Here is a 23,082-nt window from a genome sequence, read left to right as displayed (position 1 = left end):
GGTCTGACCCCTGGGTCAGGAAGATCCCCAGGAGAGGAAATGGCGGCCCACTCCAGTACTCGTGCCTGGAAAATCCATGGACAGAGGAGCCTGGTAGGTTACAGTCCATGGGGTTGCAAAGAGTCAGACATGACTGAGTGACTTCACTTCACTTGGGGGTCCGGGCAGGCAGCATTAGACCAGGGCCTTGGATAGGTGCAGGAATACTGACATGCAGGCAGCCATGCCTGCAGAAGCAGTGTTGGGGGCTGCCGGGCTCCAGGGCTCGCTGTTTACGATCTGCCAGCCTCTGCAGGTGACAGGGAGGAGGGCAGAAGAGCTCCTGGTTTCCTCCTAAAATCAGTGAGTGCCCACACACGTCAGGCAGGATTTGCTGAGTGCCCACACACGTCAGGCAGGATACTAAGTCCTTGGCAAACATGTGCACCGTTTTATAAACCACAGCACCCTAAAGAATAGATACTGTATCATTCCTGGCTCCTGAAGAGAGACGGAGGAGATAACCAGCCCAAGGTGCACAGCTAGTCCTGGGGAGCCGGGGCTGGAACCCATCTCGACCCGAGGCAAAGCCTGTTCTGAGTTAGGACTAAGGTGCCTTAATGGCAACAGTGGTCCTTACCCACCGCGCACTACGTGACAGCGCTTTCACTCATCATCTCCTTTGAGCCTACCTCCCTCCCCTGGGGCAGGTTACAGAGAGGAAGAAACCAGCTTGAGATCAGGCCCAGGCTCCAGGGTCACACGGCTGGCCACGGGCAGGAGTGGGACCTGAACTCAGGTCCGCCTGATGCAGGGTCTGCACTGCAACCAGCCGGAGGAGCCTGGAGGCCCAGCGGCCCGCTGCCGCTGGGACCCTGGCTTGCCAGCTCTGCCCCAGGGTGTCAGCTTTCCCCGCCCGCCTGGTCAGGCCGCCCTGTGACAGCTGCCCAGCCTGGAGGAGATTAGTCACCCGAACACACCGCCTGATTCGAGTGTCACCCAGAAAACAAAGGCCACGGTCACAGGGGTGGGGTGGGGGGGGGTGCGGCAGGCGCTCTGTGGGTGGCGGAGAGGGTGGACCCTGCCGGCTGCCTGACCCGCGCCTGCGACAAGAAGGGCTGGGGTGGCGGAGAGGCCTCGCGGCTCACCTGCCACAGGACACGGGGGCGACTCAGAAGGGCTCCCTGCGCACCTGGGTCCCCGCCGGGCCTGGCCCCGTGGTCTCCCCAGTGGCCTGGTGGGGCGGTCACCACCAGCAGGGGCGGGCCGGGCAGGGCCAGGCCGGTGCCGTGTGACCTCACGCAAAGCTGCTCCCTCTTGGGCCTCAGTTTCCTTGTCGGTCGGTCGGAGGAGGCCGTCAGCTGGCTGATCTGACGGTTTATGACATGCTGTCCTCTAAGGCGACCACGCCTCTGCACTCCGACACCCCCTCCCCCCAGGCCCAGGCTTCCTGTTCCTCTGGTCGCCATAGAAACCTCTGTCCTCTGGTCAGCAAAGGCCTGACTCCTGACTTCCTATCTCGGCCCAGGCCTCTCCTGGGTCTGCTCTGAGGCCCTGCCGGCTCTCAGGCCTGTCCTCTGGACTCTGCACCGTCTCAGGACTCTCAGGAGAGTCTCAGGACTCTCCTCCGCCTGCGCCTGCAGCCTCTTCCCATGGCACGGCCCTGGGCGGCAGCTTCCTCTCACCTCACGCTCTGTCAGCTTCCACACACCACACTCAGTATGTGTAAAGGTCACCGGAGGAGGCCCCACAGGGTTCTGACGCCAACAGCGGAGCAAAAATGGCTGCCCTCAGCCTCCTGGTCGGGGGCCCGGCGGGGGAAGCCTGTCACACCCGAAGGGGATGGGCTGGGAAAGGACTCGGGGGCCCCGTCGACGTCCAGCTGGCTGCTAGGAGCCTGGGGAGGAGGACAAGGGATGCTGTGGGGAGACGGGCTCAGTGGTGGCTGGCTGGGCACCCTTGGTGAACAGCAGACAGTGCGGCTGCAGGTGGCTAGGCTCAGGCAGCTGCCGGGGGTGAGTGGACACAAGTGCCCCAGCTCCACCGGCTGCTGGCTAGAAAGACCAGGACTCCTGATCGCCCAGTTAGACTGGTGCACGCTATGTTAGCTTCAAGCTTTGGAATCCTGTATCTGCCACTGCTTTCCTGGGCTGATCAACTAACCTTTTGGAGTCTCAATTTTCTCCTCTGCAAAACAGGGCTGAAACGACCTAGTCCAGAGACTTTGACATGAGAGAGGTTCAGATGACATAACGGTACGAAGTACCTGATAACAGCTGACAGAGAGGAGGGGCTTGGCAGGGCCTACATCCACAGCAGACACCTGGGCGTGTGGATCATCCACCTACCAGAGTCTGTCTCTGCTTCCAGGTGGCTCAGTGGTAAAGAACGCGCCAGCCAAAGCAGGAGACGTAAGAAACGTGGGTTCGATCCCTGGGTTGGGAAGATCTGGAGCAGGGCATGGCAACCCACTCCAGTATTCTTGCCTGCAGAATCCCATGGATGGAGGAGCCTGGTGGACTATAGTCCATGGGGTCATCAAAAGTCAGATACAACTGAGCATGCACGCACGGTGCAGGTAGGAGCCCAGAAAGGGAAGCAGGAGTAGCCAGGATGGCCACCACCCATCATATGAGGAACACAGCTTGGCAGCCTGGGCTGCGTGGGGGGTCTGCTCATGCTGGGACGAATGCCCTCTGCCCCTGGCACCAGACCGGGCCCCCAGTGACTGCTCTGCCTCCCGGGGTGCTCGCACAGGCCACCCTGTGGGATTCAGCCAGAGCGCCCATTCCACTCTGAGTGGGCCCCCCGCCCCGTGTCCTGCCAAGGCTGGCAACGGTGCACAACGGTCATCTCCAGCAGCCCCACAGCAGGGCCTGCAGGTCAGAAGCCGCCTTGGCGACTCTGCTCCCACAGCGCTGAGGCTGAGGTCGAGGGAAGGGGGTGGGGACTGCTGGAAGTGGGGCCTGCCTGGGGGCTGCTGAGGCAGGGTGCCCAGGCCTCCACTCACTAAGAAGAGACTGCCAAAACCAAACCGAAGCAAACTTCACAGTGCGAGAGGTGGGCCAGGGCTGCGTGGTACGGGGGGCGACTAGGCCAGTCATGTTTACCACGACGGGGTCTGCCCTGGCTCAGGGACAGCAGCTCAGACCCCCACCCCTTCCCGTTCCCTTTCCATCAGCTCCAGGAGCCTGGTTTGGGGACAGCGGTGCCTGGGGGACCCTCCCCCCACAACCCCACCCCGACAGGTCCAAGAGGGTTAGGAAGCAGAAGGCAAGGGAGGGTTGAGGGAAGCCCCTTTGACCTGATCTGGAAGGCAGGGTGGCAGGCGGAGCGGGCGGGTGGGGGCCGGGGTCCCCGTGGGCAGGCGAGCCCCGCTGCACCGCTGCAGCGCCAGCTCCGGGCTGCCGGCCTCCGGCTGAGCAAGTCCTAGTTTGGAGAGCAAGCTGCTGAGGCTGCTCCTCTGCCCCCTCCCCCTCCCAACCCTCCTCCCCGCCCCCCAGCCTGAGACAGCCGTTATGAAAATAACCCGATTGGTAACCGACTGCACTTCCTCTCCCAGCAGAGCAAGCAGGCAGCGGCTGCTGGGCGGGCGGCCGGGCGGGCACACATGGGCACGAGCCTGGCTTCCCGGCTTCTCTTCCCAACGTCTCCAGAGGCTGGCAGGGCAACAGCCCAGGAGCCTCCCCTCCAGCCAGCCCAGTCACAAGCACAGCCCCTGTCTCAGCTCCAGGAAGGCAAGGGGGCTGGGGGGGGGGGGGTTAGACGTCGGGGGGGTCACCATACACCCTCTAGCTCCCCATGAACAGGTTTTTCCGGGGTCTGGGGAAAGCATCTGAGACAGCTAAGCACCGGCCCCAGACAAAATAACCACAAAAACAAACATCTTGTGGAGTGTTTCACAACTTACAAAGCACTTTTTCACAAGGATTACCAGACAGGAGGCTTGTAACCCTCCCTGTGCAAGTGACATTTTGGTCCCAGCTGAACCACCAGGGCACCTGAGGCTCGAGGAGGCCTGTCGTGCCCAAAGCTTGGAAGGGCTGATCCGGGCCTCCAGATCCCAGGTTTCGCAGCCCTGCCAGGGGGCCTGTCAGGTCCAGAAGAAGCCAGTCCACGTTGTACCCACCCAGCCCAGCATGCCAACCCTCGGTTTACACCCCTAGCCCCCAGAATCTAGAGCACCAGCTCTCCAACATCCTGGTCCAAGGACCCTCTCACACTCTTACACATCACTGAAGATTGCCAAAAGGTGTTCTTTGAGAGTTACAGCCATTAACGTTGACCATATTAGCTTCTGTGGTGGCTAAGACTGTGGAGAATCTGCCTGCAATGCAGGAGACCTGGGTTGGATTCCCAGGTTGGGAAGATTCCCCTGGAGAAGAGAATGGCAACCCACTCCAGTATTCTGGCCTGGAGAATTTCATGGACAGAGGCTACAGTCCATGGGGTCACAAAGAGTGGGACATGACTGAGCAACTAACACTTTCACTTTTTCATATTAGAAATCAAAATAGAGAAATGTTTAAAATACTATTTATTCATTTAAAATACATTAAAATACTATTTAAAAACAATAAGCCCAGTATGTTAATATAAATAACAGACTTTTATGGAAAATAAGCTCTATCTTCCAACACAAAAAACTAGCGAGAAGAGGGACATGTTTTAATTTTGTAAATCTCTAATGTCTAGCTTAATAGAAGACATCTGGATCCTAATATCTGCCTCTGCAGGCAATCTGTTGTGATATGTTAATTTGGCTGAAGTATACAAAGAAAATTCTGCCTCACACTGACAAGTAATAAGAAAAGGAAAGAGTACTTTAATAGCCCTTTCAGGCAATTACAGATATTCTTCTCTGCTATTATACCAAAATATCACAAGTGGCAGTTTCTTAAAGGTTAGTGGCTATGTGGGATCTGAAATGTTATCAGTGAACTTTTCACTGGTCTATCTTGCATTTTGAATTTTGAAACGTTAGGCACTGGTCACTGGAATATACTGGTTTACTGATTTAGGCGGATCTCCAGATACTGCAACGAGGTTTCCAAAATTCTAATTTTCGCTGAAAAGCTGAAATTTTATCAACAGCAACACTGTTTTTGAAGTGACAAGCTCACTGCATTCTTCTTTGAGAAAATGTCTGCTAAACATCCAAGTTTAAAGGGTTTTTGTCTGTCAGGTGTCCTTTCAAGCTAAAATGGTGCTCCTTAAAAAAAAAAAAAAGTGACTAGAAGGGCCTGCAACTCAGTCATAAAAGTGCTTTTCAAGACAACCATCAAAGTTCGGTTTACAGCAAAAGTGCCTCATGTGTATTTCACATTTCTTCACACAGTATTTTTTAAAATGTACACTCAAGGATCCAGGCTTTATAAAATTGATACATTTATGGCATTTTTTGGTGCTGTTGCCGTGAGTGTGAAGAACACAGTGGCTGTGCGTCTATGTTGGGGCCGCTGCCTTGGCGTATGCCAGGGCTCCGGTGGTTTTACCGTTGCTTTTACACCACGTTTTACCACTGCTTCTTACCATGAATCCAATGCCAACACTGTGAAAAGGACATAAACCAGGGCAGCTTTGAAAGTAACATCATGAAAATAGTTTTGATCCCAACGATCCCCTGAAAGGGTCGAGGGCACCCCCAGGGCCATACTTTGGGAAGCCCTGATGCAGAATGAATCCTGACTCCAGTTACCCTAGCAAGCGTGCTTCTGCAGTGCACCGGTAACGCAGCCTCCCATGCACCGACAGCCCTCGGTTCTACCCAAGGCTGTTCGCTGCCCCCTTATCTGGCTGAGCTCGAGCTCACTGCTGTGTCCTGGCCCACGGCTCACCTTCTGCCAGGAACACTGGTCTCCTTCCCCGCCCCGTATCACAATCCCACCTGCTCGCAGCTGCCCCAGCCAACAGGGCATCACTCCCACGGTGACTCCACGGTGCCCATCTGACTGCCCTGCCATGGGACCCCGGGAGATCCTCACTTGCCCAGACCCGTCTGCCTCGTTCCTCCCACCCACGGGACAAGCCCCTGGCTGGGGTTGGGAGAGGGCAGGGGCCAGGTCCAGGGCATCTGGGCATGCCCAGCACACTGCCTAGCAGCGAGTGTAGTGCTCACCACTGATCAGCTGAGGAGGAAGGAACTGGGAATTCCATGGGGGAGGGACCAGTTAAGGGAAGAGAAGGGCTTCCTCCACCTCAGGTACCGCACCCGAGGGCTGACCACAAGGGCTGGCTACTTCTCTTTGCTGGGCCCAGGGGGATGGCGGCAGCCTCTGTTTTTAGCAGCTGCCGCCCTCTCCTCTCCAGAAGACCCGGGCAGTGACAGCCGGGTTCCTCTCCAGAAGGGGTGCCAGCGCCCCCTCCACACTCTCCAAGATGAGACCTGGCCTCGGGGTTTGGTGCCATGCAGTCACAAGGTGAGCATGTGGGCAAGGGGTGAGGGGAAGAAGAGTGGCGGCCTCAGAGGTCGGGGGGCCAGGCCAGGACCCCAGCTCTGAGCTCCTTGCTGAACCACCCCCAGCCTCTCTCTCCTTTCATCCTGAGTCCCCGTCTCAGGGCCTGGCTCCTGGGAGGCCCTGGACAAACGTTTGTGGAATTGATGCCTGACTCATTCCTTCAGAGCCTCCCCTCCAAGCCATCCTCCTGCTGGCACCAGACTTCACCTTCAAGTGCCCCCCTATCTTTCAGTGGCTCTCTACTGCCAGGGAACAGAAAGCAGACCTGGGTCTGGCCGTCAACCAGCTTCTCAGCCTCCTCTCCCATTTCTCCTTCCTACTTTTATTTAACAAATATGCACCTCACTATGTACCAGACACGGTCCTAGTGAGTGAAGTGAAGTCGTTCAGTCATGTCCAACTCTTTGCGACCCCGCGGACTGTAGCCTATCAGGCTCCTCCGTCCATGGGATTTTCCAGGCAAGAGTGCTGGAGTGGATTGCCATTTCCTTCTCCAGGGGATCTTCCTGACCCAGGAATCGAACCCAGGTCTCCTGCATTGCAGGCAGGAGCCACCAGGGAAGCCCACAGTCCTAAGTGTTTTACAAATACTGTCTCTTTTCACTTCATAAAAAGTAATATTATCTACATTTTACAGACCAAGAAACTGAGGGACAAAGATTAAATAACGTGCTTGTGATGCAGCCAGTAAGGGGCAGGGTTAGAGCTCCAACCCAGAAGCCTGGTCCAGGTTTACGCTCTCAACCCCTCCCTCCACCTCTAGATGCTTCTGCCAGTCAGCGTGTGGGGGTCTCTTCCTGTCTGTCCGGGTGGCACTTGGCAGCCTCTCTGCCTGGGACACCCTTCCTTCCCTTCTGCTCAGCAAGCTCTCCTTCAGCTTTTCCCCTCTCCTTCTTTCAGAGCTGGCTCAGATACCGGCTCTGCCAGAACGTTCTCCCCAACTTCCTCTCCCGGGGGCTGGCTGCTCCCACGCTCAGGCCCTCCCTTGGTTATTCTGGGCCACTGGCGCTGGTTTACGACTCAGTATTCCCCACCAGCCCATGTGCCCCCCGGGACCACTTTACTCGTAACTGCATCCCCAGGGTCCAGAAGCGCCGGACGTGGTTTGAAGAGTGAACGGAGGGGAGAGTGAACGGTCCAGGCGCAGCCTCGTGGGTCAGGCTGAGAGGGCAGGGCTCTGGGCCGGCACAGTGTCCCAGCGGCCGGCCAGGTCCTGAGCCCTTTTCCTGCCAGTTGCTGCTGTGGGCTGAGCTCGTGTCTCAGAGGCACAGGGTGAAACTGATCCCCGATGGGGATGTTGATACGCCTCCCCCCGCCTCCCTCCACGCCTTGCCAAGACTTATGAAGCCCCTGCTGGCCCCCGCCTTCCTCTTCTCTTGTGACTGGTCCCTCCTGTCGCCTTCTCCTGTGTCTGCAGCAGGCCGTCACTCCCCATCTGCTAGGAGCAGCATTCCACTCTTTATTCCTCATTCAAAATTTAACTCCTCTGAAATCTTCTGACCATGCTGCTTCCTCCTCCTTCATCTATGAGAAGATCTTAGAATCAGCTGTCAGCCTCCTGGGCCCCACTCTACTTCCCAGGCTTCCTGCACTCCATACAGAGTTGTTGCTGTTGTTTTCCTGCACCTACAATCTCCCTGAGAGGTTACCAGGGTCAAAGGGCTTTTCTGAGGATTTGGACTCAAAAGGTCCAGATGTATTCTTCCTCTGACTGACTATGCAACCTCAAGTCAAGTCTCTTACCCTGGCTGGGCCTCAATTTCCCCAACAGATTAAGGGGGATAACACCATCTCGTCTTGCTCGGGGCACTACTGCAGACTTGAACGAAAAAGTGTTCATGGTAACCCATTCCTTGGTTTGCCAAAACTTTAAAGACAGAAAGTAACTCCAGAGGCCTAAAACTCAGAACACCCACTCTGGAGCACCATTTGGTTACAACTATCTAAGCGGATGTGGGTTCAATCCCTGGGTCGGGAAGATCCCTGGAGGAGGAAATGGCAACGCGCTCCAGTATTCTTGCCTGGGAAATCCCACAGACAGAGGAGCCTGGGGGGCTACAGTCCATGGGGTCACAAAGAGTCGACTGTGACTGAGGGACTAAACAACCACAACAGCAAATCAAAGCTGCAGACGCACCGCGCAACAAGCACGCCGGTGGGCAGAACACACAGGGAGCCCTGGACCAGGGCCGTCTCTGAAGGATTACCTGAAATGGGAAAAAAAACCTGCCAACCACCTAAATGTCCATCAACAGGAGACGGTAAATAAGCTGCTGGACAGTTACAAAAGGAATAGTATATGGCAATTAAAGCAGGTTCACGCTAGAGCTCAGGTTTCAAGACAGTTAAATCTCCAAAACAATATGGAGGAGAAAATCTAAATTCAGAATATCAACAATACACCATTTTAACTCAAAAGGCAAAACCGTACCAAACCATACTATGTGTTGCTATGGATGCGTATATACGCGGGGAAAATATCTTAAAACAGGCACGAGAGTCTAAACACCCCAATCAGGGCTGTGGTTTCCTCTGGGGAGGGAGACAGGGAGGCCTTCGTCTCTGTCTACGGTATGTTGGTAAGATCTAGCCAAGCTAACTGGTAGGTGTTATTCTGTATACTTTCCTCGTGGCAAAAACTTAATGTTTTAAAAAATATTTTTATAAATTTTTTTTACAGATTTTTTAATATATATATTAAAAAAAAAACAACACCCCGCAGAGGGAGAACAGCTCCTGAGGGCTGCCTGGGTCCGTCCTGCAGGGATGGGTTTTGGCTGCGGCGTGGAACCCTGAGCACGCCCTGCGCTGCCTCACAGTAGGAAGCCCATGTTGGTGGGGCCGGAAGAGAGGTCTCCCCTAGAAGGGGAGGGCGAGCGGGTGACAGGCTGTCAGTGGGGTGTCTGTGTGGGCCAGGAGCAGGAACTAGCTTGCCCCCTTTCACAACCACCCCCGCTTCAGTAAAATGTCAGCAAGCTGGGGAAGGGGGGGTGGAGAGACAGGCAAGCTGTTAACCCGCGAGATGCTGGGGCGTGGGCGGTGCGGGCCCAAGCTCCTAGACAGCTATTTTGGCTCAGCCCTGGCAGGGTAGAGACCTCCGAGTGGGCGCTTGGAGCGGGTGCCCAGCCAGGCGCAAGCAAGGAGAGGTTCCAGAGTGGGGCGAGAGGGCTCGGGCCCCACCTCTCTCAGACCTCTCCCCTGAAGGCCTGGTGCACTCTGCTCTCCCGGGCCACAGGCCACTCACTGACCACCCCCCAGGGCTCCTTGAGTGTGTCCCTTGAGTCATCTGTTCCCTGCGCTCTGAAGGCCAGATGAAAGGCCCCAGGCTTGCTCCTCCACTCCGGACCCAGCCAGGGAGCCACAGGGCCTCCTGCTTACAAACATGGTCTCTCCACCTGCAGGTCCGCCCGCCCCGGCCCAGCCTTGATCTCCCAGGAGCGAGGATCCTGGTGGCAGTTCTCCCGTGGGGCTGGGGCACAGACCACGCGGAGGTCTTACTCCACTCCCACGCAGGACAAAGATCTCTCGCTTTCAAGAAGCCCTCAAACCCCTCCTTAGACTCTACCAGTTTGGTGATGGGATAATAAAAGAATAGAAGTAGGGAGGGCCAGTACGTCCCAGGGCAGCCTGGTGTTTGGAAAGATATTTGGCTCTGGGCTCCAGCATAAACCGTGTGACCCTGGGACAGGAGCCTTGATGGCCTCTCTGAGCCGTGGGGTCTCGTACCTAAAATGGGAATGAAATCAACTACAAGGCTGTTGGGTGGATTACATGAAACGATGGACTTTCAAGCTTCTGGTAACTGTGAATCGCCGGAGAAGGACGAGCGAGCACATCCCTGGCGTCCAGGTTGGGGTGGGGGGGCGGGCGTGCTTGTCTCCTCAGCCCTCCCCACTCCCCCAGGACCCAGAGCCTCAGGTCGCCTCAGACCTGCTCTCCGCCACTGAACCCTGCCTCTGGGGTCTCAGCTGAGGAAGGGGGCCAAAAAGATGGCAGGATGTGTGCTCCTCAGAGGCATCTGTGTGGTTGCTGCTCTGACCTGCCCCCTGCCACCTGAAACCACCTTCACAGGCTCCTGCCTGTGAGACTGGAGTGCCAGGGGGGCCCTGGGCCGAGACCCCTGGGCGTGAGGAACCACACTGCAGCCCTGTGTGGGGCTGACACCTGAAGGGCCCCAGGGGCCCCACCCAAGCGGAGGTTCAGAGGCAGCAGTTCGGTGGGGGCACCCCCCGGAAATGCACCCTGATCTCGCCCAGGATGAGGGAGATGCTGAGCCTGGATGCAGGCGCGGGGGGTTCCCCACAGGCCCACCGAAAGAATCACTCAGGTGGCAGCAGGGAGGAGGCGAGGGCGGGCAGGCCAGAAGGTGCCAGATTGAGGGTCTCTCAGAAAGCGGGGAGGCCTCCGGGGTTCTGGCATGGGGTACAAACTGACATGATCCTGGCGTCAGGGGACCGGCACTGGAGGCCCAGATGACCCCTTGCTAGCTGTGAGACCTCAGCCTGGCCACTGCCCTGGGCCTCGGTCTTCAGAGGCAGGGAGGGGGGTCGGGTCAGGTGACGTGGAGGCTCGCCCCCAGCCTGTCTCCTGCCACCTCCTGCCCAGCTGCACCCTGGCGGCCAGAGTGTCAGCAGCAGGGGTCTGTGTGGGCCCACCCACAGGCCCGTGGCACCAGCGGAAAGCAGGCGAGGGGATGTCCCCATCACGCCCGGCCCTCGGTGGTAGCTGTCGCCCCCTTGTGTCACTCTGGCGACACTGCAGGAAAAAGGTCGCCCTCGGCTTGAGGACCCGGGAACCTGCTTGCCTTGGTCAAGTGCCCACTCGCCTTCCACTCTGCTCGGGGGGTGACTGGTGGATCCCGGAGAGGGCTCCAAAAGCGGCGGAGGGCAGGCCTGGTTCTCCATCTCCCAGGGCCACTCGGCCCTTCCCCTGTCCTTGCTGAGGAGGACACCCACTCTTGTGCTCTCTTTTGCCAAGTGACAGTCCTGGGCGGCTCTGCATCCTAGGATCTGACCTTTCTGGAAGACAGCATGGAGGAAAAAAAGTGCCAAGAGCTGCCCATGCCCCTCCCCTGCCCATTAAGCCAGAGCTGCGGGTGTGTGGCAGCAGGGGGAAGACCATGGGTGACACCCGCGCCTGGCCAGGCCGGCCCCTCCTGGCACCCGGCGTTGAGTGGGGGAGTGGGCGGTCAGGTGAGCCGACCTGCGGTTCACATGCCAAGGCCCCTTTTTCTTCCCAAACCCAGGGGCCCTGGCTCACACCAGCCTCCCCTGGCCCCTGGGGCCACTCCCAGAATTAGCCTGAGCAAGACAAACCACTCAGAGAGGCGCCTTTTGCACCCAGACAGCCGGGCGCCAGAGTCTGGGCTCCTGCCTCTGAACGTGAGGCGTCCCTCAACACGTCCCTTCCGACTGTTGCAAAACCAACCCCAACTGGGGCTTCTGCTGCTCAGGCTGCCTGGCGGGCAGCCTCCGCCATCTGGACTCCAGGTCCATGCTCACTGGGCCCCGAGTGTGGCATCACCTCTAAATGGGGCCTATTGTCTCCAACTTGTCCCACAGGTGTGCTTCCTGCCCTCTGGGAACGATTGACTTTAAGCAGGATAAAGGGCAGGGCGGGTACACCCCATGCTCGGGCTCCCATGGGCTCTGCGGGCTGAGGCTCCTTCCGTCTAGACGGATGAACGGCCAGGTAATTTCTGATGCCCCTGGGGTGCCAAACCAGTTAATCCACCAGCTGTGTGACCTGCCCAGGGTCAGGCTGCTGGCACAGGGCCAGAAGCTGGAGGGCGTCCTCTGGAGGTGAGCCCTGGAAGAGGAGGAAGAGGAGGCAGTTAGCTTCCCTCCTACTTCCGACTGACCACCCCTCAGGCCAGGAGGCTGAAAGGTCAGAAGAGGAAACGCCAGATGCCCGGTACGGCGGGGCCTACACCTCCTCATAGGAAGAGGCTGATGGTTCCCAGCAAGGACAGGAAGACGTGGAATGGAGCTGGGGAGGAGCATGGCTCAGCCATGTGTCTTCCTGGACTAAATAAAAAAGAAGATGTGGCACACTGCTCCCCAGCTTCCAGACGGTGAACCTGTGAGAGGCTGGTGTGAGAGGCTGCGGTGGGCTTTAAGGGAGATGCCAAAGAGGCTGCCAGGCGGAGATCGTCCTCCTCCTGACCACACCAGAGATGGTAAACACGCAGCCCATGTACCTTCGCTACCCCTCCCAAGCCCACGGCGGAGTATTAGTGGATTCCAGACCTCTACCATCAAGCCAAGATCGGAAAGCTAGTGGATTCTAGACCTCTACCATCGAGCCAAGATCTGAAAGCTAGTGGATTCTAGACCTCTACCATCGAGCCAAGATCTGAAAGCTAGTGGATTCTAGACCTCTACCATCGAGCCAAGATCCAAATGCTAGTTGATTCTAGACCTCTACCATAGAGCCAAGATCCAAATGCTAGGGGATTCCAGACCTCTACCACCAAGCCAAGATCTGAATGCTAGTGGATTCTAGACCTCTACCATCAAGCCAAGATCGGAAGGCAGAAGACTCAGCGCAGCATCTGCAGCTGCCACCAATCTATTCGCCATCCTCTCTCCCAGCCACGGTCTATTCGCGAAACGGGACCGTTGGTCCCAAGGCCTGAAGTGTGTATGGGGCGGGGGGCGGAGAGGAAGAAAGCAAGGTGGGGGCTGATCATCACAGGGTGGAGGCCCAATGAGCAGCAAGAGCTGGGCTGAGGATGAGCTCAGCGCCTGAGGAAAGACGGCAGGCTGGGTTCAGCTGGAAGCACTGGGGAGCTTCACCTGAGGCTGGCAACCAGAAAGAGGGCAGGACCAGGCGATACTGTAAAGAGGCGGCGCCACTGCAGTGCCCCGTTCCCATCACCCGTCCCGCCCTGCCGCCAGTCAAAGCAAGGGGACAGAGATCAGCCCCGGGGGACATCTGACTCTCTGACTCCAGGCCTGCCAGGAGGAAGTCTTTGCCCCCGGCTGCCCTCCCCCTGACTCTACGGGGTTTTCCAAACACATTCATTTCTTTATGCCCGCTGCCCGAGCACAATGCTACCAGGCAGGGACACTCCTGCCATGCTTCCAGAGGAGCTGTTGCAGGTTCTTCTCATTCACTAACCTATCAGATCGCTTACCATCCCCAGAGGGACGTAATACGATGGCTCTCAAACTTGGAAGCACTTTAGAAACACTTGGCAAGTTGTAGAAAATGCCCAGTCCCACCTCCAGACCTGATGAGTCAGACATGCCCAGGTAAGAGCTAGGAATCTGTACTTCCTAAAGGTCCTGAGGTCACTGTGACGTTCTGTTTGGTAGAGAGAAAAGGATTCGGGTTTTGGAATCAGACTAGAGTTCAAACTCTGTCTCTGACTTTTAAACTTGCTGTGTGACTCTGGGCAAACTACTCATCTCTTTGAGCCTGTGTTCCTCTCATCTATAAAAACGGGAGAAGTTAATACCCATCCTGGTTATTTGAGAAACTGATGTAAAGGTACCGGTCGTTCTCCCGCTTCTTTTTCTTCCTCCTGAGGGGTCGCTGCTATGTGCGCAAGCCTGTGCCCTTCACGACGGACGCAGCCACAGGCCAGAAGAGCCCGGCACTTGGTGCCCTGTGGGCAGGGACAGGAAGCCTCTGGCGGAGCCCCCCCCCTCCGCCCCACGAGCCTGTGAACACTGGAGGCTACATCCTGCGGAGCTGGGTGTCAACTGCTCCCCCTTGCAGGGCTGTGGGTGACAAAACAGAGGCAGGAGTCGCTTTGCGCCCTTTCCCATTTGATGTGACACTGAAGCCTGCACGGTTTGCCAAGGGCCTACGGAGGGAGCTCCACCTGCCCGTGTGAGGATCCAGACCTGCGGGCTTGGCGACACAGTGCAGAGGCAAAGAGCAGGGCCCTGGTTAGGGCAGGGCAGCCAAAGGGCGCAGGTCCGCATCACAGGGACGCCAACCTGTACAGGAAAAAGCTGCCCATGTTATTGGTAGGTGAGGTCACCCCTGGGGAAGGGGCAGGCCAAAGCTTGGGGCGTGGGGGGGGGCCCAGTACCATGAAGCCTGGACAACTGAGGGCAAGCGAGCGGGAGGCCCTGGGCATACTCCAAGTGGTCAGAGTCCAATTTGAGTTGGCGCTGGGGTCCTGAGCTGATTGGCTGCAAGCTCCGCGGCCGCTGGAGAAGGCCAGGGTAAGCCAGGAGAAAACCCAGGGAGCCAGGTGGCAGTACTCACCGGGCTCCACCTCCTCTCACCTTACACCCGGACTGCAGGGGCAGGAAGCAGCTCCCGGGCCAGCACACAGGCCCCGGGCCGCCTTCCACTCAATCTTTCCACACCCTCCCCCAGAGTCCTGGTCAAAGCCCTGTCACAGGCACAAGATGGTGACATTTGGCGCGCTGGGGGAGGGGGCGAGACGGAGCTTGAAAGAACCAGCACCCATCCCCTTCCCAGCAGGACTAGATGGGGGTAGGGGGGTATGTGCCTACTCTCCAGCAGAGGTTGTGGGCCTCCCTGCTAATTCAGAGCAGTGTAGAACAGGTGGGCAGACCACCCCCCACCCCAAAGAGCAGCTTAAAATGCCCAGCGATTAAATCAGCGACCAGGGCTGCGGGGACAGGCATGGGTCGTGACAGTACAATCCAGGAGGCCACGTTCTGCGGATGCCATGCAGCGCGGTGGTAGGCAACCCAGCCATCCGGAGGACCAGGGTGACGACGACGACGTGACTGCCCACCTCCCTGGGGCCAAGAGGCTCAGAGGGCGCCCGGTTCCCATCAGTGCCAAGAAAAGGGAGCGTGACTAGTAGTGGGGGCCCGACCCGTTGGTGCCAGGGGGTTACGTGATTCTGCCTCTGCTGGAGAGCTAGAAGCCGCCCCTGTCTCAGTACCCCAGAGAAGGAGCGCTGAGCTGCCGGTGCCAGAGAATGACACCCCCCACCCACCCGTTGACAGTGCCCGGACGCCAGGGGCGGAGCCCCCCATGCTGAGCCCAACGCCAAGACAGCCCAGATAGCCACCGCGCGGGGATACCCCGCCCGGGTCAGCACCAGGTGGCCGAGGGATGCTTCCCGCCGCCGCCGCCGCGCTCACCTGTGCCCGAAAAGCCGCAGCCCTGGGAAGCGCCGCTTGCTGAGACGCCGCGGCGCCTTGTCCGGCTCGGGACCCGCGTCGCGCTCGGAGCCGCTGGACGAGGCGGAGGCCGACTCGGAGTCGCTGCTCCGGGCCTCGGGGCTGCCGTCCCGCGGCTCCATCCGGCCCTAGCCCCGGCCGGCGGCGAGCCCACGGGAGACGCCCATGCTGGGCCGGCGGCCGGGGCTCAGCACGCCGGCTCCTCAGCGCCCGCCTCGGCCATGGCGCGCGCTGACTCCGCCCGCCCCGCGCCGCGCGCCCCCGCGCCCCACGCCCAGGTGCCGGGGAAGCGGCCGCCGCGGCTCCAGGAAGTGCCGCCAGCTGCGGCCGCAGGACCCCGCATAGCTGGCCGGGCCGCTGCCTGCCCCGCCACCGAGCACGCCCCCTCGGTTACGCGGCGGCGCCCGGCCCGCCGCGCCCTCTGCCGGCGGCCCGCCAAGACGCAAGCCGCCTGGGCCGCCAGAAGGGCGGGGCGGGACCAAGAGGACGGGGGGCGGGGGGCGGTGGAGCCGCCGAGGCCACGCCCACGAGACCAAGCGGCTGCCCCGCCCACGAGCCCGAGCGGCTGCCCCGCCCACGAGCCCGAGCGGGTGCGCCGCCCACTAGCCCGAGCGGGTGCGCCGCCCGGATCCGATCGAGTCTGCAGCTTGACACGCCCGCGCGGCGCGCGAACCCGGACACGCGCAACCTTGTTTTCTTCCTCTCAGCCCCCGCTCCCCCCGCCCCCACCGGACCACACACATGATCACAAGTGAACACTCGCGAGGGGGGCTATCGCCCCCTCCCCTCCCACGTCTACAGGGAGTAGACACCTCTTTCGCACACCCGGTGCCTGTCACGGCCACTTACGGCAGCTCCACCCCTACTCGCTCGGCTCTCCGAAATCACGCCCACGGGAACAGAAGTCACACGGCGCTCCCGGTACACACGAAAACACGCCTCACACACGATTACGCTTACCCATTACTCAGTCGAACACTTGCCACCCCCAGTTTCTCACACTTAAGAGATTTTATACGAGGACCAAAGTCACTGAAGGACCCTGGCGCACACCAGTGACACGTTTGTTACCCAAATTCATCTTTCCACATCTCTTCAAGGCTGTTTCTAACACTGTCACACTCCCAGTACATGGCACTTTCCCAACACAATATGCGATGGGGCCTGTGGATCTCTTATACCACAGGACTCACCTGCACGTCTCTTACACACACATAAATACGTACACAAAAGGAAGGACCGCACTGTCATTCCCCAACATACATGCTGTCAGCGAACACAAAGGTCTTTCTTGTATGCTCACATATAACCCAGGACAATGGTTACATGTTGTTACATCCCCCTTAAGTATATTTTGTGCATTTGTGCTCAGTCGCATCGGACAGTTTGTGAATTCATGGACTGTAGCCCATCAGGCTCCTCTGTCCACGGGATTTTTTCCAGGCAAGAATACTGGAGCGGGTTGCTAGTTCCTCCTCCAGGGGATCTTCCTGACCCAGGGATCAAACCCGTGTCTCCTGTGACTCCTACCTTGCCGGGTGGATTCTTGAGCACTGAGTCACCTGGGCTTCCCTCCATATACCTTACTCACCCAGAAATATACCTCACAGACATACAAACACAGCCCCTCAGACAGCGAAGTGTGTCCCCTTCCAGAGATGAGGAAAACTGTTGGAACCAGAGCAGTCACCTGTGGTTGGCAAGGCCAGCACACACACACTTGGAATCAGCAGCTCAGGGGCTGCCTCTGATAGCTCCTGCAGGGCTGACGGGAGGAGGCCAGGCGGCTGGAGAGTATGGTCTTCTCCCTCCAGCACTGCCACCCTGATGCCCATATGAGGTGCCCGCTGTTTCTGTTAGCACTCCTCTCTGCAAAGCCACATCCTGTGTCACTTCACTTTCACCCTCTCTGGGGTTCTGGCAGCCCATTTTCCAGCCTCAGCCAGCCACATATAGCCAGTGCTGGGAGCTGTGACATGTGGGCAAGCCTGCCGTTTGGAACCAATAGTCACCATCCTGAAGCTCAGAACCTTCTCCCGGCTTCCTTCAAGTTTCCTCCTGACCTGGACCAGGCATGGGGTACCACCCCCTGTCCCACCAGCAGCAGGTGCCACAGCGGCAGTGAAATCCCCCAGGGGGCTGGACATGGTCCTCCTCGGGTGCCTGGGACCCTTTGGGAAAGTTTCCCAATGGCTCTGACGGAGCTCTGAGCGGGGAGATCAGAGGCAGCTAAGACCCTGCTGATTCTGTGCAAGACATGCACAGCCACATTCCTGTGGGGGCTTCTCTTCCCAGATCCCATTGCTGTTAGCTCCCTCGACTCCGCCTTCTGCAAGCTCAGCCCCCTGCCACACCGCCCCCCAGCAATTCAAACATCAGAGCCCCTCTTACGCTGCCAAGAAGCCCTCTGTCCTTTTCTGAGCCTCTGCAGAGCCACTGGACACAGGGAGAGAGGTAACCCCACTTCTGCCGACTCCCCCACCCCAGATAAAAGACTCATGGACGGATTGAGGGCCAAAGGTCCCCGTGCCCATTCTCAGGCCGCCCAAGTACCTACTGAGACTGGGGGACCTCGGCTGGGATCTGTGGGACGTCCCAGGAGCGGTAGCGCCACATCTGTCTCAGAGCCCCGGGCCGCTCCCCTTCTTCGGTCGCCAGAAGCTCCGCGGGGCCCAGAGCTGCAGCCTCATCGCAGCCTCCCCCAGTACTGCGGCCGGCCCCCCGTGCGCTCATCCTGCCCGGCGACTCTCTTCCTCTTTCGGCACTTCCTGACCCGGGGGCCCTACGAGAGGCCGGCCGGCTGCCCCAGAGAGGACCACAGGCCTCACAGACGCCTTCCGCTGGCCAGGGCAGGAGGCTGGCGGGCAAGAAGGGCTTGCCAGCCCGAGAGGGCGAGAGGCAGGTGAGGACAAGCCCAGCCCAGCAGCCGGGAGACAATACCAAGTCAGAGGCTGCCAGGCAGCTGGCAGGCTTGCCCAGGCTGGGATCTGAACCTCGGCCCCCGTCTGGCCTCCCTCTCTGCCTAACAGCTCTGATCTTCACCTCTTGGTCCTGCCGAGGCCGCCCACTTCATCGCCACCACCAGGTGCCCTGTGCCCAGCCTGCACGCAGCTCTGTCTCCACTCAGCCCTGTGAGCACCACACCGCCTAACACAGGGTCAGGCGCACAGAATGTGGCGGGGTGGAAAGGACTGGAACTAGAAGATGTGGTCCTACATCCTGTTTCTTCCCTTTACCAGCTGTGTACCCTGGTCAGAGAGGTCTGTCTCTCCAAGATCACCTGAAATCCTTTTAGGAATAAGGTAGGGAATAGACAAGGGAACACGCATGTCAGGGAGCTTTTTTGAGCCTCAATTTTCTCATCTGTAGCGTGGAAGGGGGCACTAGTAATAACTAAGCTCGTGGAGTTTTTTGTTGCTGTCGTTTCGTCGGTAAGTTGCGTCCGACTCTTTGCAACCCCATAAGCTATAGCCCATCAGGCTCCTCTGTTTGTGGGATTTCCCAGGCAAGAATACCAGAGTGGGTTGCCATTTCCTTCTCCAGGGAATCTTCCCGACCCAGGGATTGAACCTGCATTTCTTAGTTTTAGGAGGATTAAATAAGAGGCAAAAGGGTTTATAAATTAATTCATTCAATAAACAGTTTCTGAGTGTCTTCTGTGCATCAGGCTCTATATCAGACTAGACAGCAGGGTGCAAGGAACGAGCGCTCTAACCTCATGTTGCTTAAATTCTATCCTAAACAAATCACATATGAAAGAATGGCAGGTGATGAGATGAGATGAGCTACAGAGAAAAATGAAGCCAACGTGAAGGGGGAAGAGGAGGATAATGGAGATGCTATTTAGGGAGGGGAACTGGGAAGGCCTCCCTGAAGAGGTAACGGTCGAGAACAGATTCAAATGAACTGAGAGAGCAAATGGTGTGACTGCCTGGCAGAACAGCAGTCCAGGTGGAAGGAGCAGTCAGAGCAAAGGCGCTTTGAGCAGGAATGTACTGGATGTGTCTGAAGAATAGCAAAACGGCCACACTGGGTGGACGTTGAGGCCGTTTCTGAGAATTTGCTAAATAAATAGTAAGGCATGCACTTACTCTTTATTATTAGGGTTGGTTCTGGGGTGGAAATCATACCTTCCTCAAGCACTCTTTCAATCACGCTGCTCTATAATTAGTTCTTCAGCTCTATATGTGTTTGTTACCCCAGAAAGGCTGTAAATTTCTCGAGGACAGAAACGGTGTCAGTTCAGTTTAGTTCAATAAATATCGACACTACAGAACCTGCAGACACAGGAAACGTACACGGTGCCCTTCCAGCCCTTAGAAACCTCATCTGGGGACTTCCTTGGTGTTCCGGTGGCTAAGACTCTGTGCTCCTGATGCAAGGGGCCAGGGTTTGATCCCTGGTCAGGGAACTGGATCTCACATGTCAGAACTAAAATTCTGCGTGCCGCAACAAAGACCCGACACAGCCAAATACATAACTAAACAAATACTAATTAAAAAAAAAAAAGAAACCTCCGTCTGGTGCTGTAATCACCTTTGTGGCCCTCATGACTGGAACTTAATACTTCTCATTAACTATTCGTTTCATAAATCACGCTATGTCATGAATAAGTAATACTTGGTAATAATAATAATGATAAATAGCTAATATTTCTTGGACATTACTGTGCCCCAAACCTTTGAATTCCTGCGACAACCTTATGACATAGATCTTGTTATTTACCCCCTTTGACTGATGGGGAGCCTGAGGCACAGAGCGGCTAAGCTCATTTGTCCAAGGGGACCCAGCCTGTGAGTGGTAGAAATAAGACTTCCCCCATGAGTCGGTGCCCGTGAAAAAGACATCCTCTTGTCCCTCTGGGGTTGGGGACAGAACCAGGTAATGCCGCTGAGGCTTGGCACCCCCTTTCCCAGGGCTTCTACCTCCAGCCCATCATCCTGCCTCCATTAAGGCAGGTCCTGTGTGCTGTAAAGCCCCAGCAGAGACTCTGCCAGCCAGGTCGAGGCCTGTACTAGAAGGAGGCCGTTGCAGGGCCTTGTCTCCCCCCGCCCCCCACCCCCCAGGGATTCTGGAAGTAGCTTGAACAGTTAAACAGAGGAAATGGGGCTGGGCTTGTTTTCAGTGAGGCTTCTGGCAGCCCTGGAGCAGCAGAGAGCAGGAAATGTGACTCCTGGAGGGGGGAAGCCAGGCAGGCTGGGGACTCTGAGAGGCAGAGCAGCCTGGCAGTGGACCACGGCCCCCTTGGGCTTGTACTCACTGAAGCTGTCGGTGCTTTGCAGGTGGGGTGGGGAGGACGAGGCTGGAAGGGACAGGTGCACAGGGCCGGGGAGAATGCCCTTGGCAGTTCCTGGGACAAGGTGTGCCAGCACTGGGGAGCTGGGGACCCCTCAGAATCCACACAGATACTCACAGGAAGAGGAATCTGGGTAAGAAAATTATTCTGGGCTTGGTTGAGGCCCCAGAGGATGGGGTGTTCCACTTTCCATGGCCTGGATGAGCAAGTGGGAGCTGGGGAAAAGAAATGTACCAGGGCACCAAACACTTAAGCCACGACCTGGACAGCCTCTGCTCTCAAAACCAGCCAAGCCAACCTCCTTGGCCTGACCTTCAGGGCTCCTTATGTTCTGGTTCCTTTCGTTTTGGCCTCTGGGTCCAAGATTTCCCTGCAGAGATTTTGCTCTCAGCTCACACCATGCTGGTGCCTGCCTCTCAGTAAGTACTCAGTAAGCATTTCTTCCCTCTTTCTTCACACTTCCTTTAACACTCTGCCCTCACCCCACCACTCCATTCCGCTTATGCTGCTTCCTTTGCCCCATCTGCCCATAGAGCTTGGCCAATCTGAACCTCCATCTTGCAAAACCCCAGTCCCCAAAGCAAAACAAAAAAACGGGAAGGTGGAAAGAGTCGGGTCAAACCCCAGCCCTTGCTGTGCAACGGTGGGCAAATCACTTAACATCTCTGGGTTGGACCAGATGGTTTCTAAGATCTTGTCCAGCTCTGACAGTTTCATCTGAATCTCCTTCCCTGATCTTCAGGTTTCCACTCATTCATTCATTCATATGACACATATTTTGTAAAGACCTACTAAGTGAAAGGGGACGACAGAGGATGAGATGGTTGGATGGCATCACCGACGCGATGGACATGAGTTTGAGTAAACTCTAGGAGTTGGTGATGGACAGGGAGGCCTGGTGTACTGCAGTCCATGGGGTCGCAAAGAGTCGGACACAACTGAGCGACTGAACTGAAGCGTCAAATGCTGTTTTAGAGTCAGTCCTCCTACCTAACTGATGTCCCTCTGACACTCATCTTTTTTTTCCCCCCAGATACTCCTCCATTATATGACCTTTTCTGCATATGAAGTCTTATCTCCTTACAGGATTCCTGACCCCAGTGTTGCTTCTGGTTCCATGCTAGATGCATAGGATGTGCTTAGTAACTTCCTATGGAAGTTGAAATGAGCTGAATATAGGAGCCCAACAAGCGGAGCAGAGGGAGGGAGCTGGCTTCCTGTTTGCTTGAGTGGCTGTGGTGAGACATGGGGGATTTTTGGAGCCCATGTTCCTTCCCACCAGCTAAGTCTGTGATCCAGGTACCTGGTGGAGTCCTTGGGAGCAAGCTAGAGCCCCAAAGCACCTGCTGAGCCACAGAGGAGACAGATGCACCTGAGCTGGGCTGCAGGTGCTGCTGGCTCCTGACAGATGGAATTTCGATTAGGCTCCTTCTGGGTAGCCTCATTAAAGTCATGTGTGGGAGGAAATCTGGAGAAGGGCCTGGGGGCCCTTTCCCTCTGGGGCAAGAGAGCTGTGAATATAGCACGGGTACCTCCGGAGTCACGGGTGGTCCCTCAAACCACGATTCCTCTTGGAAACTGTCCTTCAGCACGTCCCAGGTCCCCAGGCTGGGGGAGGGGGGCGCAGGGAAGGGGAGAGGAGCCTAAATGTCTGTCCCTTGCTTGGGGTTAGCTGGATCTGCCCTCAGGAGCTTCCTGCTGCTTCCAGCTTGGATGGTAGCACCAGACCTCCCAGGGCAAGATAAGCAGGCCCTTCAAGCTTCTCATCCCCATCTGTTGGATCACAAGCTCTGATTGCAGAACCACCTTCCAGCCCCCACCCCTCTGCTTTTATCCCTCCCAGGGATCTGTGCACTTAGTACAGAGCCAGGAGGAAAGCTCCCTAAGGATGAACGTCCAGGCCTTGGGAGCCTGCAAAGGGCTTTGGAGTGAAACTGACCTGAGTCTGGATTCTGGCTCTCCCAGTTACTGACTGGGGGACCTTAGCACATTGCTTAATGACTCTGAGGCTCAGTTTCTCATCTGAAAGATGCTGCCCTGCGGTCCTCGGATTCTCCCTCACTCTATGAATCCTGATTAGCTTTCCTTCCCCAAACATGCATAGGCCAAAACCCCTGGTTAAGCACAGAGGGGCCCAGCAGAAAACAAATCTTTTCCCAATGCCTCCTCTACCCACTTTGGGCATCCTCGAAGACACGTTTCCTCCCTAGCCTGTGCTAACCTTGTCTTT

At 57.2% G+C, this 23,082-nt stretch overlaps 1 protein-coding gene across 16 annotated transcripts in view; it reads right to left on the bottom strand.

Annotated features, from left to right (window-relative positions):
* Positions 1 to 18,289, bottom strand: part of DGKZ (diacylglycerol kinase zeta) — a 34,332-nt gene extending 16,043 nt beyond the window's left edge. For 2 of the 16 annotated variants that reach the window (XM_055546984.1, XM_055546985.1), the window contains exon 1: positions 15,518 to 15,862. In XM_055546984.1, coding sequence (XP_055402959.1) covers positions 15,518 to 15,678 — 161 coding nt within the window. In that variant the 5' untranslated portion in view covers positions 15,679 to 15,862. The other 14 variants (XM_055546981.1, XM_055546991.1, XM_055546974.1 and 11 more) reach the window with 11 other exon arrangements.
* Between the last annotated feature and the right edge of the window lie 4,793 nt (positions 18,290 to 23,082).

This window comes from Bubalus kerabau, chromosome 15 (assembly GCF_029407905.1).
Source record: "Bubalus kerabau isolate K-KA32 ecotype Philippines breed swamp buffalo chromosome 15, PCC_UOA_SB_1v2, whole genome shotgun sequence".
NCBI classification, from domain to species: Eukaryota; Metazoa; Chordata; class Mammalia; order Artiodactyla; family Bovidae; genus Bubalus; species Bubalus kerabau.
The sequence above is the reverse complement of the archived record's forward strand: the minus strand, read 5'-3'. Positions and strand labels throughout refer to the sequence as shown.